Source organism: Stegodyphus dumicola, chromosome 10 (assembly GCF_044657685.1).
Source record: "Stegodyphus dumicola isolate Sdum_Otavi_A_Nest chromosome 10, ASM4465768v1".
Taxonomy (NCBI): Eukaryota; Metazoa; Arthropoda; class Arachnida; order Araneae; family Eresidae; genus Stegodyphus; species Stegodyphus dumicola.
The window spans coordinates 84,431,869-84,448,132 of NC_140777.1; the positions used below are offsets into that span (position 1 = coordinate 84,431,869).

The 16,264-nt window shown below is 31.5% G+C and overlaps 1 protein-coding gene across 10 annotated transcripts in view; it reads left to right on the forward strand.

Annotated features, from left to right (window-relative positions):
* polybromo (protein) overlaps positions 1 to 16,264 on the forward strand; it is a 174,135-nt gene that overhangs the window by 144,074 nt on the left and 13,797 nt on the right. For 6 of the 10 annotated variants that reach the window (XM_085825181.1, XM_085825186.1, XM_085825184.1 and 3 more), the window contains 7 exons: positions 739 to 864; positions 4,148 to 4,267; positions 7,867 to 8,131; positions 8,402 to 8,456; positions 8,595 to 8,687; positions 11,888 to 11,949; positions 16,031 to 16,138. In XM_085825181.1, coding sequence (XP_085681307.1) covers positions 739 to 864; positions 4,148 to 4,267; positions 7,867 to 8,131; positions 8,402 to 8,456; positions 8,595 to 8,687; positions 11,888 to 11,949; positions 16,031 to 16,138 — 829 coding nt within the window. The remainder of the gene's footprint in view (positions 1 to 738; positions 865 to 4,147; positions 4,268 to 7,866; positions 8,132 to 8,401; positions 8,457 to 8,594; positions 8,688 to 11,887; positions 11,950 to 16,030; positions 16,139 to 16,264) is intronic. The other 4 variants (XM_085825183.1, XM_085825185.1, XM_085825189.1 and 1 more) reach the window with 2 other exon arrangements.

A 16,264-nucleotide genomic window follows, 5' to 3' on the forward strand; every position in this document is an offset into this window, starting at 1 on the left:
CTTTCAATTAACCTAATGACTCTACATTCTTAGGATGTTGATTTTGTAGAGGAAATTTAAACTGAAGTGAAGGTGGTGCAGATATTTTAATTTAAAAAAATTCCAGATTATATTTTATTCATGTCCTGAAATTGATGTTTAGGGATAGAAAGAGACTACTTGGAGAGTAAATTTAATTTAGATAAGTTTTCAAAATTCAATTGTTATATTTTTGGGGGGTGGGATGAGTTTAGTATAAGTATTTATATGTTTTGCCACGTAGCAATTTTATATCTGTTAATCATGGGTCAGTGAAAAGAATTTTGTAGTAAAGTCCATAAAAACTTTTCGACATCCAAAAAAATTTGGTCAAAGGCATTTAAAAAGGAATATTACTGTGTAGATCATTTAAGTATGTAAACTGTTTTGATGTGTAAGTTTTAGTAGTTTCTGTCTGAGTCTTGGAAGATATTTTTTCAACATTCATTTTATTAAGGCATTTTTAAAAATCTGTTGATATTTGTGTCTTTATCATGATTTTTTTGTTGGGATTGTTTAGTTATGGCTCCCATATGAGTGTAGAAAAACCGCATTTACCCCCCTCCCCCAATTTCTTGATTATTGACATTTGTCTGTTATTAAAAGATTGTCTTAGATTTACTAAATGATAGTACTGTTCTTCCACATTGCTATTATCTTTTAGATTATCTTCAAATATGAATTATGAAATTCTCATCATTTTCTTCTGAAATGTTTTAGGAACTGTCACCATTGATGACTAGACCTACCATTGAAACTGATAATGAAGAATCAAATGATGTATCCACACCTTTGGCTAATACAGAGCAAGATATTGCAACTCCTGTGCTATCATCTGCTAAAAAGGTAATCATTAATTTAGTGTTTTGTTTTTGCCCTCCTATAAATTCTCTCTTTCACCCCTCTCCCCATATAAACCATCACATAAATTTCAATAAATGAAACTGTTAAATGTATTGAAAATATATGCCATGCAGTCGTTACAAATAATAATAAAAAAATAAATAAATAAATAAAAAGGAAAAAAAGAAAAGAAAAAGAAAAGAAAAGAAAAGAAAGAAAGAAAGAAAAGAGGGGGAAAAGATATATTACTCCAGATGGTTTATTTATCTAATATGGTGTGGTGTATTTAATTATGGCAAAGCACACTAGGGCTATCTGCCTAAGAGGAGGGATGCCTTTCGTGGAGGACTTTCTAAGGGAAACTGGCTCGTATACACGTTACACATGGGGAAAACCACGAAAACACCCATGCAGCCAGCCCGTTCGCGGGATTCGAACCTCGGACCGAACTACCAGTGTTCACCGACTTTTACCGCTCGGCCGCTGGTGGGCCCATTTATCTAATATGATCTGAACTGTATTAGCATATGTTTACTAACTGTAGATGATATATATTGACATGAGATGAAAGCTTCTGTTTTTCTCCCTCTTCCTTCTGACCTTGATTGTGAAAAATAGTCTAGGGCTAAAAAATATTCTTTTTCCTTTTGGAAAGATTAAAATTATTTTCTCACACCTCCTCCAATCTGCCACTGACATTAAAAGATACAGCTAAGTTCTAGTTGAATTTAGACCACAATACCTAGCCAGGCTACTTTTCATGTCTTGTGTTAAAAATATTTGAAATCAATGGAAGAGATTGAGGTATTTATTATTATTTGAGCTCCTCCGGCTTTATTTTATTTTTTTTAATCAAAAGTTAAAAAATTATTATATAACAAAAGGAAATTGACTAGTACAGTAATAGAATCTTGCAATAGCTGTAATTATTTTTAGCAAAAAAAATTTTGTCTTTTATGCGATTTTTAAGAGGATTGGATATATCAAGTAACTAAGAAGAGTCAAATAACCAAAATTTTATTCTTAATATATGTACATATTTAATATAATTTTTTATGCTTAGGTGTCAAATGTAAAACTTATTGCTAAACATAAATAATTTCAAGTATTTTTATATATGCATTTTTGTATGGCTCTTTTAACTTTTTTATATCTATTTATGTTTAAATGGGACAGTTATATATCTCCTGTTCTACTGGGGTGATTGACGAAATTAACATGACTTAGGATATGTATTAGATTAATATGTAGCATTGTTCTAATATAAGTATTTTGACACAAAAACAGAGTTCTTCTGAAATGACATGCCAGTTTTTTTCCATAATTTGATTATATGACTCAAATTATGCCAAAGTGCCAAGTTTTGTAAAAATCGCCCTAGTAGTTTTTAAAAAAATTAGCTCTCAAAATTTTAGCTTCTCAATGTTAATTGAGTTTGGTATATATTTATTAATATATCTTTTTTTATTAAACTTATTTGATTCTTCCTTTCACATTTCAAAAACAAGGTTCATTCCGAATAAAATTCTGCCATTTTTTATGATTTATTTTTTAAATTTGTATTTTTAAGTAATTTTTATAAAAATATTTTGAATTATAATTTATAAAATTTTTATCATCGTCTTAAAGTAGATGTATTTCTAAGCATACCTGCAAAAAATTACAATTTTTTATTGAAAATTTCTGAAGATATACGTGAATTTATATATCGGCTCATTTTAAAATTTGACATATTTGTTGAAAGCGATAATAACATCAAATGTGGTTTAGGCACTTTGTTAAAATTATTTGAAAGGAGGAACAATGTGACTTTCTTTCCCGCTCATGCACAATGGAAGGGAAAGGAAATGGGTTGTCATATATTAAGAAGTTCAGCAAATGAATTATTCTGGGCACAAACACAAAAAAATATGCCAAGATAAATTTGTGAATTTCTCTGTAAATTTCACGCCAAATTTAACAAAATTTAATATTTAGGCATACTTTAAATTGTAGGATCAAAACATGTAAAATAAAAATTTGTATGTTATTTCAAAAAAGTACTATTTTGTGTCGAATTACCTGTGTTAGAACAATACTATATATAAGTCCAATATATATCCTGTGTCAAACTTTCGAGATTTGAAAAACGAAATTCAAATTTCATCAATTGGTCCAGTAGAACGGGAGATATAAAACTCTCCCTCCCCCTGCAGTATACAGAACATGGAATATATATATATGTGTGTTTTCCAACAAGATAGTGGTTAGTTATGCTGACTGCCATACTGAAGAGCCCAGGTTCAATTCCCGAAGAAGGCATCAGTGTTTGTAAATGTGTAGTGTTTTTGCTGTATGTGGGGGGGGGACTCTAAATATGCAACAAACTGGAAGTTCTCCCGAGAGTTTGATGGTAGGGAAAGAGGAGTCGGAAAGCGTTGGACTTGACCTCCTTAGATGTTCTCCATCGAAATTGGGGATGGAACTGAGCAAAGTAATACTGCCATCTGTATGCTGCTCAAGGCTGTTGCCAATGACAGGCACAATCTTGCACTCCTTGATATATATATCAAATGTTGAATGATCTTAAATTCGCTTAGTTCGAAACCAAGTTTTTCTAATACTTCCACAATAGCTGCAAAGTAAGATAATAATAATTTATTTACTAAAGAAATTTATATTAGGAGATAATATAATCTATATATATATAGCACCTAAATTGATGAGTAATTATTGAAAATTAAATAAAAATGCCCCGTGTTAAGAAAAATGCAAATAGTATGCACATACATTGTGCATTTTTCTGATAATGTATAATTTAATATAATAATCTGGTAGTGTAATAGAATTAAGTATAGTTTTTTTTTTTATTTGTTTATGTACTGCTGCATTTCATATTGTTTAGTATGTAATATTAACAGTTTCCTTAGTGCAATCATGGTTCATGGGTGATAGGTAACCTGTAGTGACAATACCTGAAAATTAGCTCAAGCCATGGAAGTTTAATGTTGAATTTGTAAGAAAATTTGCCCGAATTAGTTTTTTAAAATAAAATTAAATTAGATAAAAAGGTTGTATTTTCCTTTTATAGTCATATTATCTGCACATTTAATTTTTTGTCAAGTACATTTAAATTGTATAAAATTTTATGTAGTATTGTATGTAATAGTATTTTAGATCTTTGTATCTGAATCTTATGAATCATATTTTGTATTAGATTTTTTTCCGTGTATAAAGTTCACATTATAATTTTCTGTAAATGCTGTTAACCTCTAGTGTGTATTTAATAAATTTTGCTTTTTTCTAGAAGAATTGTAAAAGAGTCGTAACTGGCTATATTCTTTTTGCCAGTGAAGTACGAAGATCAGTCATTGCTGCTAATCCTGACAGATCATTTGGTGATATAAGTCGACTAATCGGGACTGAGGTTTGTGTTGATCTTTTCTTTTAAATAGCTGAAAACTAGATAAATCATAAATGGACAAAATGGTTTTTGTAAGCATATTCCTTAAGTATATGTGTTTGTATGTAGTTTAAAATTTTTTCTTACAGTTCTATATTTATTATATACTACAGAACATTCTTTTTATCCAGTTGTATGATTTTCTAAGCTAAGTAAAATTAAGCTTATTATATTTATTGTTGTTTTAAATAATTAAGTGATGACACAATATAGACATATTTTAAGGTGGTATATATATATATATTATAAAAAATGTTTTTGTGAATAGAAATTAGTTGCATTGTTTTATGAAAATAAGATAATAACCTTTTTTCAGTGAGTAAAGAATGAAAAGATTATGTATTTAGCTGTAGGGCCTTTGTGAATGAGTTGTAATTTCTCAGTTTTATTTTATTTGAAGTAAAAATGGAATGCTTGTGTAAGATAATAAATAATTGCTAGGTTTTTAATTTTGTGGAAAAGCATGCTTTGCAGAAATAAAAATATTTTATTTTAAAACTTGTAACACTTGTTAAAATAAAATAAATAAAAATATATAAAAATATTTCTTTCACTTGTATATTTGTATTTGTCTTGTATGCCACTAGTTTCTTTTAATACATAGTTAAATACATACTTGGCTAACAGAAAATGTTGTATCCTAATTGTTCAAATATCCAAACGACCTGTTATTCCAGTTAGTTAGCAGATTTTAAATTTTACTGTGTTTTATGGTTTTATTCATGTAGATATGAATATTAAGTTTTTTTAAAAGCCATTTAAATTGCTTTTAACTTTTAAGAAAATGTCTAAAAATAAAATCAGCTACACTGGTGTGCAAAAATTAAGGACGAGACGGTTTTTTCAATATAACTTTGTACAAAAGCTTTCCAAATCAACACATTTAATACCGTAAGATCCCCAATACGTAAGGACATGAGTAATGTAAGGAACACTTACTAAAAGAGAAATCAGAGGGATAAAAAGAAGCTTTATTGAAAAAGTAGCATGGAGCGCAATGCCACTGAAGGCCGAAACATCCCTGTGATGAATGTCCAGCAAGAAACATCCGGTCTTTAATAGGGGATATGATCTCCCCTGACTGCTAGGCAGGTTGCACAGCATCTGCCCATGCTGAGAATGAGGGTGTCAATGAGTTGTTGAGGCATTGCTGCCCATTCGTCTTGCAGCGCCAATCGAAGCTCCGGAATCGTTACTGGTGCCAAGCGTCTGCCTAGAAAATCCCATACATGCTCGATGGGATTGAGATCCGAAGATCGTGCCGACCAATCCATACGTTCAATATCCTCACTCTCTAAGAGCTGTTCGGCAGCTACTGTGCGATGACATGGTGCATTGTCGTCCATGAAAAGGAACTACGGACCCATAGCGCCTCTAAAAAGACGCACATATGGAAGAAGAATCTCGTTACAATAACGGGTTCCGTTGACTGAACCTGCGTCGAAGATGTGAAGATCTGTACGACTACCAAGCATGATGCCTCCCCAAACGAGAACACCGCCACCTCCATACCTGTCCCTTTCAATGATGTTTGAGGGATGATTGCGGCTTCCCCGCTCTCTCCAGATGAGTATGCGATGAGAATCGCTACTCAGACCGAATCTGCTCTCATCTGTAAAGAGTACTCGTCCCCATTCATTGTCTCTCCAATTCCGGTGTTCCCGGCACCGCAGAGAACGCCTTCTCCGATGGGCAGGCGTTAGAGGTACACACCGTACAGGACGTCGTGCAAACAGACCACCACCGTTCGGTCTTCTGGCCATGGTAAAACACGATATCGGTCGTCCGGTCGCCTGTGTCATGTGTCTAGCGATTTCTCCCGCTGTCTGCCGCCTGTTTCTTCTGGCCTGTAAGGCAATATACCGGTCATCTGCGGGTGTGGTTCCTCGTGGACGACCACTACTAAACCCCCGGATAGCTGTTCCTGTAGTTTGAAATTGTCTCCAAAGTCGTGAAACGATGCTGTGAGCAATTTCGAACTCTGCAGCCACACTTGTCACACTGTGGCCTTCCTCCAACTTCCCAATGATTCGACCTTGGGTAAAAGCATCTAGATATCGTCTAACAGATTGATTATTTGCCATTTCTCGCTGAGGCAGCAACTCGGTGTGATTTTAACTGCTATACGGCGTGCAATCTCTTTGCCAGAAATACTGATCTTACACCGACAACATGCTTTGTACTACTCAGACACTTCCCCATTACGTCTACCTGCATATCTGCGCATGTGCTACCATACATCACCTTACTTAATCTCCTGATTGGTCTTTCTGTACGCTCTGCCTCTTCGTTCAGCTGATATGCTAATTTTTCGAATTCGTCCTTAATTTTTGCACACCAGTGTATATCAAATAGTATCATAATTTTTTATAACACTGTTGATCAAAATCTAATATTGTTCTGAATGACTAATATGTGTAATTTTATTTTGAGGATTTTTCTCTAACGCTGTGAGCAGCAAGACCATATAGATATGCAGCTTGGGAATTTTTTTTTAATGTGTGTAAGAAAGTAAATATACATGCATCTTGAAATATGTCAGAGAAATTAAGCCAATATATTAAAAGTAATAAATCCAGGTATAAAGTACTAGAATCATTTTGACATTAAAAATCAATAAAATAATTCTTTCTCATGATAGTTTTGGAAAATTTTTGCTTTCTTAGCAAAGCTCGGGTTGGTCAGAAGGTTAAGTAACTAGTATTTTCATTTTTGCTTCCTTTTATATTAACAAACTACTCTTTTTAATAAAGCTGTTTGCTAAAATATTTAATTTCAAAATTAAAGGCTTATTACTATATAAATGCAATTATATTAAATGTAAAAATATTCCATGAAAAATAATGATTATCATTGATAATTTGAAATGTAAAATTATTATTAGTTTTCATTCTATAAGTAATAAGGCAATTTTTTGGATAACTTTTGAAATAAAATGAGATTTATAATCTGGATTTTTTTTTTTTTTTTTTTTTTTTTTTTTTTAAAGTATGTACAGTCTTTTGTCATCTTGATCTTAATTTTCATTTCCCATGTAAAAAATTTTTTGGTTGGGAGGGAGAGGGATGAAGTATGAGCTCTCTTTGGATGAGTTTTCTGTTTACATAATTCTTAATATTAAAAAAGTTTTTTTCTGTTGTGGCCAAATTAAGAAAAAATAATTATCAGTTTTCTGTTTAAATTATTCTTAAGATTAAAAAAAAATATTCTGGTGTGATCAAATTAATGGAAAATAGTTAAAACTTTTCCCTTAATCTGGCTTTAGCAGAAAGCTGTGTTTCTATGACATGGCCTTAATTATTTAAGGACATTTTATTGGCATACAAAGCTGGACATCATCGTTATGCAAAAACAGTTTGCTTTATGCGTTTCTTCAGTCTATAGAACTACTAGCAGGATGGATTCTTGAAACTTTAAAAAAAAAAAAAAAAAATTATTTTAAAGTCATTTTAAGGCTATGATTTATGTAAATAAATTACTTTTTTCAATCATATAAAACACTTTTAGCATTTTGAAGTTATTTTATGTATTAAATTGTTTAATTTTAATTTGTCTTTTATCAGTGGCGCAATCTTCCTGTATCTAAAAAGACAGACTATGAAGAGCGTGCTCAGAAACAAAACGAAGAAACACAAGCACAACTTTTGAGTGAGAGTATGCCACAATCTCCGGCATCTAATCAAGGAAGCACATCGGATAAGAATGAAAACATTTTATATGAATGCATGTGGGATGGCTGTGATCATCAGTTTGAAGATCAGACGGATCTCATTGAGCATTTAGCTGTGGAACCTGGTGGCCACATACAGCAAACTTTCAGAAATAAAGGTATATGTGTTATCCATATTTCCTTTTGTTTCATGAAATAAGAATGTTGCGCAGTAATGTTTCCCAGAATGTGTGATTATCATTTGTAAGTTTTATTAAAATGTTTTCAAATTTTTCTAATAATATGCTGATACTTTTTTGCAGTATTTCACGTAAATGATTTTTTGTTAATAATCACATAGCACTGCAAATTTAAGTTTTGATATAAAAGAGCATATAGCTGTTAAAAATTGTTTTTTTTTTTTTTTTTTTTTTTTTTTTTAAATATAGAAGGAGAAATTCAGTGCTTATGGTACAACTGTCAAAGGATAAAAAAGAATATACCGTAAGTGAGAAGTTCTAAATATTTCATTATAAACTATTAATGCTTTTGTTGTTATTAATGTTTTTACGCAGCTGTTTTTAATGTGTTTGTAGAATAATGTAATTTTTTTCAGTGTAATTACTTTTTTTAAATTTTTAGACCGTTTCCAAATGTTGCAAGATTAATTCGCCACGTTAAAGAAGTTCACTTAAAGACTTCAGTCAAAAATGTTCTACCTGAAAACAGGAATAGGTAATTATTGATTATGCCATTTTAAAAATAAATATTGTGTATTTATTAACAATGTTAAAAAATTAAATCTTTTTCAAAAGTTTATTTTAAAACTGCAATAATGTTCAACAGCACGGCTCTATAATCTTATGAAACAGGTTGAGAATTTTTTAATGTTATAGTTATTCATAAGCTAAAAGATGCCAGGTTGATATCTTTCAAATATATTTTTGCTGCCCCCGTACAACCGAACACTGGAAGTTTGGTCTGAAGTCCCCCAAACACGTTGGCTGAATGCACGTTTTTGTAGTTTTCCCGATATGTAATGTGTAAATGAGCCAGTTTTCTTAGAAAGTCCTCCACGAAGGCATCTCTTTTCTTTGACAAGTAGCTCTCAAGTGATTTGCCATAATCAAATAAATCAAACCAAATGTATTTTCACTGATGATAAAACTATGGAGTAAAGGTTGTAAATAGCTCTTTATAGTTTATTCGAACTATCTAGACCAGCGGTTCTCACCTTTTGACTAACATGTACCATCTAAACAAAAACTGGAAAACTTTAGTACCACCACTATATTTTACAATGATTATTTTTCAATTTCTCAATAGAAATATTTAAAAAATATATTTTGCCATTTGCACAACCTATTGGATATTTGAATTAAATATGCACACATAAATATTAGATTAAATATTGATTGTCATTTAAATTAGGAAAATTTAAGTTACATTCATTACTTTAATTCTAAAATTTAGTATGAAATTTGGAACTGCTTAAGAGAGATCAATATCTGTATGTTTGGTCTTATTTCACTTAGTTTTAACCGTAAATTCTGGTTCACTTTTAATTTTATTTGGCATTTATTTTTCAAATATAACTTGGAAGAAAATCCTTGTTCATACAAATAGGTTGTGCAAAAAGAAAATAAAAATTTGATAGCCTTATTTAGAAATGCCTTTAAATTCTTTTTTACGGTTCAGGCAAAAATTTAAAAATGTGTTATTTTTGAAAAATTCAGTTAGAGTTCGATCACAGAAAATTTCCCAGAATTTTTTGTTTTCCTTCATGAGATTTTTGTATTTAATAGTTAAAAATACTTTTTTCTTTGCGTACCACCTATTTTTCTCTTGTCTACCACCGGTTGAGAATTGTGATCTAGACCATGGGTTTCCAACCTTTTTCTTTTGGCAGCAGATTTACAGGTTTAGTATTTTGTCATGACGCCTTAGTTGTGGTCAACAAAATGTTGAACACGGTTTGTGCTTTACAACCCGCTTACTACATAGTGTCATAGCAAATCACAACACTTCATTAAATACGACTGTATATTGATACTAGTGACCAGGCACAGAAATGAAAACAGCCACAATCTGAGGCTCAGGAATATATTGAACTGATACCCAAGAATTTATATTATTATTATTAAAGAAAATAGGAAAAATTCAATGGGACATGTGAGCTTGTTGATCTGCACAAAAGGTTTCAAAGCGAGGGATAAGACTTGACTCTACCACTCTCATTTCTTGCTCTATGTTGATCTTTGAACAAAATGCGTTTTTGCATAAATATGATGTTTCAAAAAGAATGAAAATCCTGAAAGTTTTTAAACTTAGAGTTGGATATTCATTTTTGATGATTATCTAAAACTCCACCAAATCAGAACAAGCAAATTTTGTTTTAAGACTGTTGTTGCAAGAGAGTTCGATGAGACTGAGCTTGAATCATGGAAAGTGTTTTGGGTTCACGAATATTTCTCAATATTTTCTTCCACAAAGTGTTTTGCAAACCATTTAGTGAGCTTTGAAAGGTGTTCCAAGAAAAGAGACAGTAATTTTTGAGAGATAGTAAGCTCATTAGAGGGTGTGTATTTATTTAATATGGGGAAACAATCTTGACCACCATTTTCAAGATGTGTATATTATTGCCTTGTAGGGACAGATTTAAGGCATTAAGTTTCTCAAATATATCGCACAAATATGCCAGTTTAGTAAAACGTCTGGTTCGGCAAAGTACCTGGAGTTTGTATGTACTTCCTCTTGCAGAAAATTGTGAATTTCTTGATTGTAGCTCGAATACACATGGTAAGACATTTCCACGTGAAAGCAATTGTGAACTGCAGTAATGTAGCAGTGCTGTGCAGCTTCCATGTCCAGGCAAAGTTTTTTTGAATAGTTTGGCTTTCAGCGACCTAGTTTTTATGTAGTTTACTACGCTTAAGATATGTTCCAATACAAATTCAGTTCACAACTCATCGACTTTGATGCAAGTACTTCCTTATGGATGATGCAGTAGATCTACATAGCAGGCAGTACTTTACTGCGAATAAGGGCTTGCAATCTCTGCCAGAGATTGATCGAGCGCCGTCTGTACACACACCACTACACTTTTCCCAATCAAAGTAATATACTCTTATAAACTTGTCAAGAGTTTCAAATAAGATTTTCAATCTTATAGCTGTATCTTCAATAGTTGTATCTTCAGTGAAGGTTACATTAAACTATAATTAAGGAATGCTTGTTGTTTTTGCATACTGTGGAATGCAAAATGATTTTTGCTAACTCATCCTTCTGAAAAAAGTGCTTTCGATTTTATGCCCATCCAGCATATTCTAATGCCTTCTATGGGCTGTCTTAAAGTTTTAAAGTTTAATATATGTACAAGACAAATTTTAGTCTGATAGGCATGTCAGTTACTTTGCTATAACCATTTGTAATAGGTTTATAAGATATTTTCTCCCTCCTTTCCACATGCGTTTGTGGTGTAACTGGAAACACACTTGACATGTATTTGGGACGTCCGAAGTTTGGATCCCTGTGAGGGCGCTGTACATTTTTCACATTCCTGCCTCGATAGAACCTTATAACTTTACAGGTTGATCCTTTTTTACTTATCCTGTATTTACTTCATTAAGTTATTTTAGTGATGTGTCTGATATTTTCAATAAGTCCTGCAAATAATTCTAAGAGTATGAAAACAAATATGCATTTGAAATCAGTGGACAAAATAATAAATTTTGGTGTTAATAACTAAAACCTGGCAATGAACTGCAAGAGGAAACCTCACGAATCTCGCATGCAAACCTGCATTTGGCCGTTATTGATATTGAATGATTAATGAAAGCTGTATTTATTTTGGCACTTTAAAATAATACAGTAAATTTTAATATACATATATTTATTGAATTTTTATATTAAATTATATATTATTTTTCTTTCAGAAATTATACACCTTCAAAAAGAAATGCTGCAAATAATCTAATAGGTGCATCTAGTAGTTCTAGTAAGTTTAAATTGTTTTGCATATTTTCATATTTATTATGCAACTTGTGATTTGACATTCAGAAAGATGATATCAAAACTTGACTTTTAGAACACAGCATCTATAAATTAATAGCTATATATCAAATTAGCTTTTTAACTGTCATTTTCAGTAGTTTTAAGTTTTCTATCAAACTGAAATGACTTTTGATGTCAATTAGATTCATGAAAAAAAAATTGCAAAATTGGCAGACTAAATTGACATGCTTCTTTATGTTTAAGTTTTTTAAAAATCTTATCCAAATAAAAGTTTATATACTTTGCATATTAATGTTGATGTTTTCAAATTGATATTGCATGTTATTGAAGATTAAAATCTGTATCTGAAAATGTTTTTAGTAATACTGAAAAATTGCATAAATTCGTAGTTATTGCCAGTTGATAATAAACGTAGCATATTAATGTTAATGTTTTCAAATTAATATTGCATGTTACTGAAGATCGAAATCTGTGCCTAAAAAAGTCTCCAGTAATACTGAAAAAGTGCATAAATTTAATTGGTAAAAAATATATTAATGAAAGTCATAAATCTTGCACTGCAAAGTAATCCAATTTTAGTAACTCCTGTCTTTTCTTCTTAAATATTGTACACAAATTTTTAATTTAGTTAATGCTATTCAGCTTTACCATTACATGTAAAAGAATGCATACTCAGGGCTCCTAATATCTTGCTAAAGTTATTTTAATATTATATAATTCTTTGGCTTTGAACATTTTATGTGTGCATTTTTTTATTTCATTTTAATGTGTGTGCTTAAGTGAATTTTTTTGTGTATGCTAAATTGTAGATCATGATGGCTGTGCTCTCTTTTTCTTTTTCAATTAACATTTGAATTTCAGACTGTTCTGCTTGCATGAATATATATTGCGGTTATTAGCAGCTTTAAACACATGAATATCTTTGGCTGTTCAGCTTGCAATACTTACGCAGTTCAGTATATTTTGTGAAATTTATCTTGAATGTGTGCTTGCTTTTAATATACTGCATATATTTTACATTTAGGGTTTTTAATTTAAGAGATCTCTCTTTAAATTATTGTTTTAGATTATTACAAAACTGTATTCAGTTAATTTCACTTTGTTGAAGATTAAAATTTGACATTAAATTTATAATGTTAATCTAGCAGAGCAGACTAATTTTTATTGAATTTAATTATCATTTAGATTGTTAGACTGTATGCATGAAAATCAAATTGTATTTAAAAACAGATGCATAGAATAATTAAGGAAGAGAGACATTAATTTCTATTACAGCAAGTTATCTGAATATTTTTTTATATTTTTAACTCTTTGTTATCACATGAAAAATTTCAAGTAGATAAAAAAAGATTCAAAGTTTTTTCAGGATTTATAATTGGAAAATACTCATTGTAGCTTGAAATTTTTTAAAAATTTAAATTTTAAACTGACTGTTGACAATTTTTATTCCAGAAAATAGAATGATTATTTGCACGTATATAAACTGAAATAAAGTTTCAATCTTAAAATATGAAATCCGACCGTTAGATATCAAGAGATTCCGTCAGGGAATATATTGAGTATGGTGTTCTTATATGCAGTTATTGTACTGTGTCTGTATGTGTGAGTAATTTAAAATCATTACTTTTTAATAATTACACCTTTTATTAAACATTCGAGAGCTTAGTTTAATCAAAATAAATTAATTAAAATTCCATTTTTTAAAATCATATTTATACTTGAAAAATGTTTCAGCATACTATAATCATTAAAGATGCCACATAGTTATGAGTGCATTCCAACATCAGTTTTTATTTATTGTACATAAAATGCTTATATTGATTCATTGTTTTGTAACAAATAATGCATAAAGTAAGGACAATGTTAAAAAATTAGTTTATTAGCAAAACGAAGAGGGCAGAGATGACTGAAAGATCAATCAGGAGATTGACTAGTATCAGGTACGGTAGCACATGCAGCTAGACATAATGGGGGAATGTCAAAGGGGTATAAAGATCGTTGGTTGTGTCAACTCAACATTTCTGGGAAGCTGCTGCGTGGCGTATATCAGTTTAAACGACACCGAGTTGCTGCCTCAGTGTGAAATGTTGAATAATAAATCTCTTAGATGATATCTGGATGATTTTATCTGAGGTTGAATCATTGGACAAACTGAGGAAGGTTGAAAATTGACAAATGTGGCTGCGGAGTCTGGAATTACTCATAGCATCGTTTCACGACTTTGCAGAGCATTTCAAACTACAGGAACAGCTATCCAATGGCTCAGCAGTGGTCAGCGGTCATCCATGAGCAATTACAGCAGCAGATGACTAGTATATTGCCTTGCAGACAAGAAATAATAGGTGGCAGATGGTGGAAGAAATCTCAAGACATGGAACAGGTGATTGGACAACTGATATCATGTTTTAGTGTGGCCTGGAGGCTGCACGGTAGTGGTCTGTTTGCATGACAACTGTACCCTGTATATCATTAATGCCTGCTCATTGGAGACGACATTTTCTGTAGTGCAGGGAACACCAGAATTGGACAGATAATCAATGGGATCGAGTACTCTTGACAGATGAGAGCAGACTTAGTCTAAGTAGTTATTCTAGATGCATAAACATCTGGAGAGAGGGGGGGACATGCAATATCACCTCCAACATCATTAAAAGGGACTTGTTTGAAGGTCCTTTTGATGAGCGGAGTTCACACTGGGGGAGACATCATGCTTGGTAACTGTACTGACCTTTACATCTTCCAAGAATGTTTAGTCACTGGGATCTGCTATTCTAACAAGTTGCTTCTTCCTTAAATGTGTCTTTTCAGAAGTGCTACAAGTTCCTAACTTCTCTTCATGAACAGCAGTGATCCACCTCATTGCACAATTGCTGTCGAAGAGCTATTGGCAAGAGAGGATACTGAATGCAGAGGCTGGCCGGCAAGGTCTCCAGATATAAATCCCATAAAGCATGTATGGGACTTTCTAGGGAGACACGTGGTAACACGTAACTTATCGCCAGTAACGATTCCGGAGCTGCGATTGGTGCTACAAGAGGAATGTGTTACAATGCCTCAACATTTCATTGACAACCTCATACTTAGCATGAACAAACGATGTGAAATCTGTGCAGCAATCAGGGGAGATCATATTCCCTACTAAAGGCTGAGTGTTTCTTGCTGGGTCTCTGTCACATGGATGTTTCGGCCTTCTGTCACATTGTGCTCCATGCTACTTTTTCAATAAAATTCCTCTTCATCCTTTTGATGTCCTTTTTGGAGAAGTTTGCCCTGTTCTTACATCTTAAGGATCTTATCGTAATATTTGTGTTGATTTGGAAAGCTTTTGCACGATGTCATATGAAAAACACTCTTGTCCTTAGTTTTTGCACAACAATGTATATTTTAAATCATCTAAACTTCAAAACTATTAAATTTCAGTGCTTTTTAAGATATGTTTGTTATCATTTTGGTTGAGAGTTAGTAAATCATAATTTTGGAAAAACATCTTGTCATGAAAGGGTTTTTTTTTTTTTTTTTTTTTTTTAATTTAAAATTATTTTTTCCCATCTTGAAGTTGGATTCATGTATTTTTACACATTTCGGCAAAATGAGTAAAGTAAAATACAAATAATTCAGACAAAAATATTTGGAAATCTTTTATATGTATTAGTTTTATTTGAGTAACTTTTGTGCATGGTAATGGATAAAATTATATAAAATGAAATGTTCTTGAACATTGTCTTGTTAGTGAATGAAAAAAAAAAAAGAGATTTACATTAACATGAAATGTAATGAGTATAATGACACTGAGGTTTTCTGTGTAGGTATAGTTATTTTATTAAAAATGCAAAGTATTTTCTAAATTAATTGACAATAATTTGCTTTTCAGTTGCTCTTAGAATATGATGCATGCAAAGTACACTTAATTTTATGTAATAGATGCTAGAAGAGTATGGCTTGTCGTAGTTCTAAGCTTTTTTAATCTTCTCTTTAACTACTGGCACTTTATTGCTTCTGTGTTATTAATATGTTTGTTTTGCAGCATGTTCTTTTAGTTTTGTTTTTTTGCATGCTTTTTGCAGACATTCCTACTACTTTTAAAAATACATCTTACAATGGTGGCCCCCCATCTTCCCCATTCTTAACAGGAGTAAATTATCCATACTCATCACCTATCACATCACGTCAAGGTAAGTGAAATAAGTATATTTTTTTACTGTTCTAATTTTTTATTAGTATTTTAACAATGAAAATATAATGTTAATTCTGAATTTAATTTGGAATCACTATGCTCTGTTAGTTGATATAGTTGAATT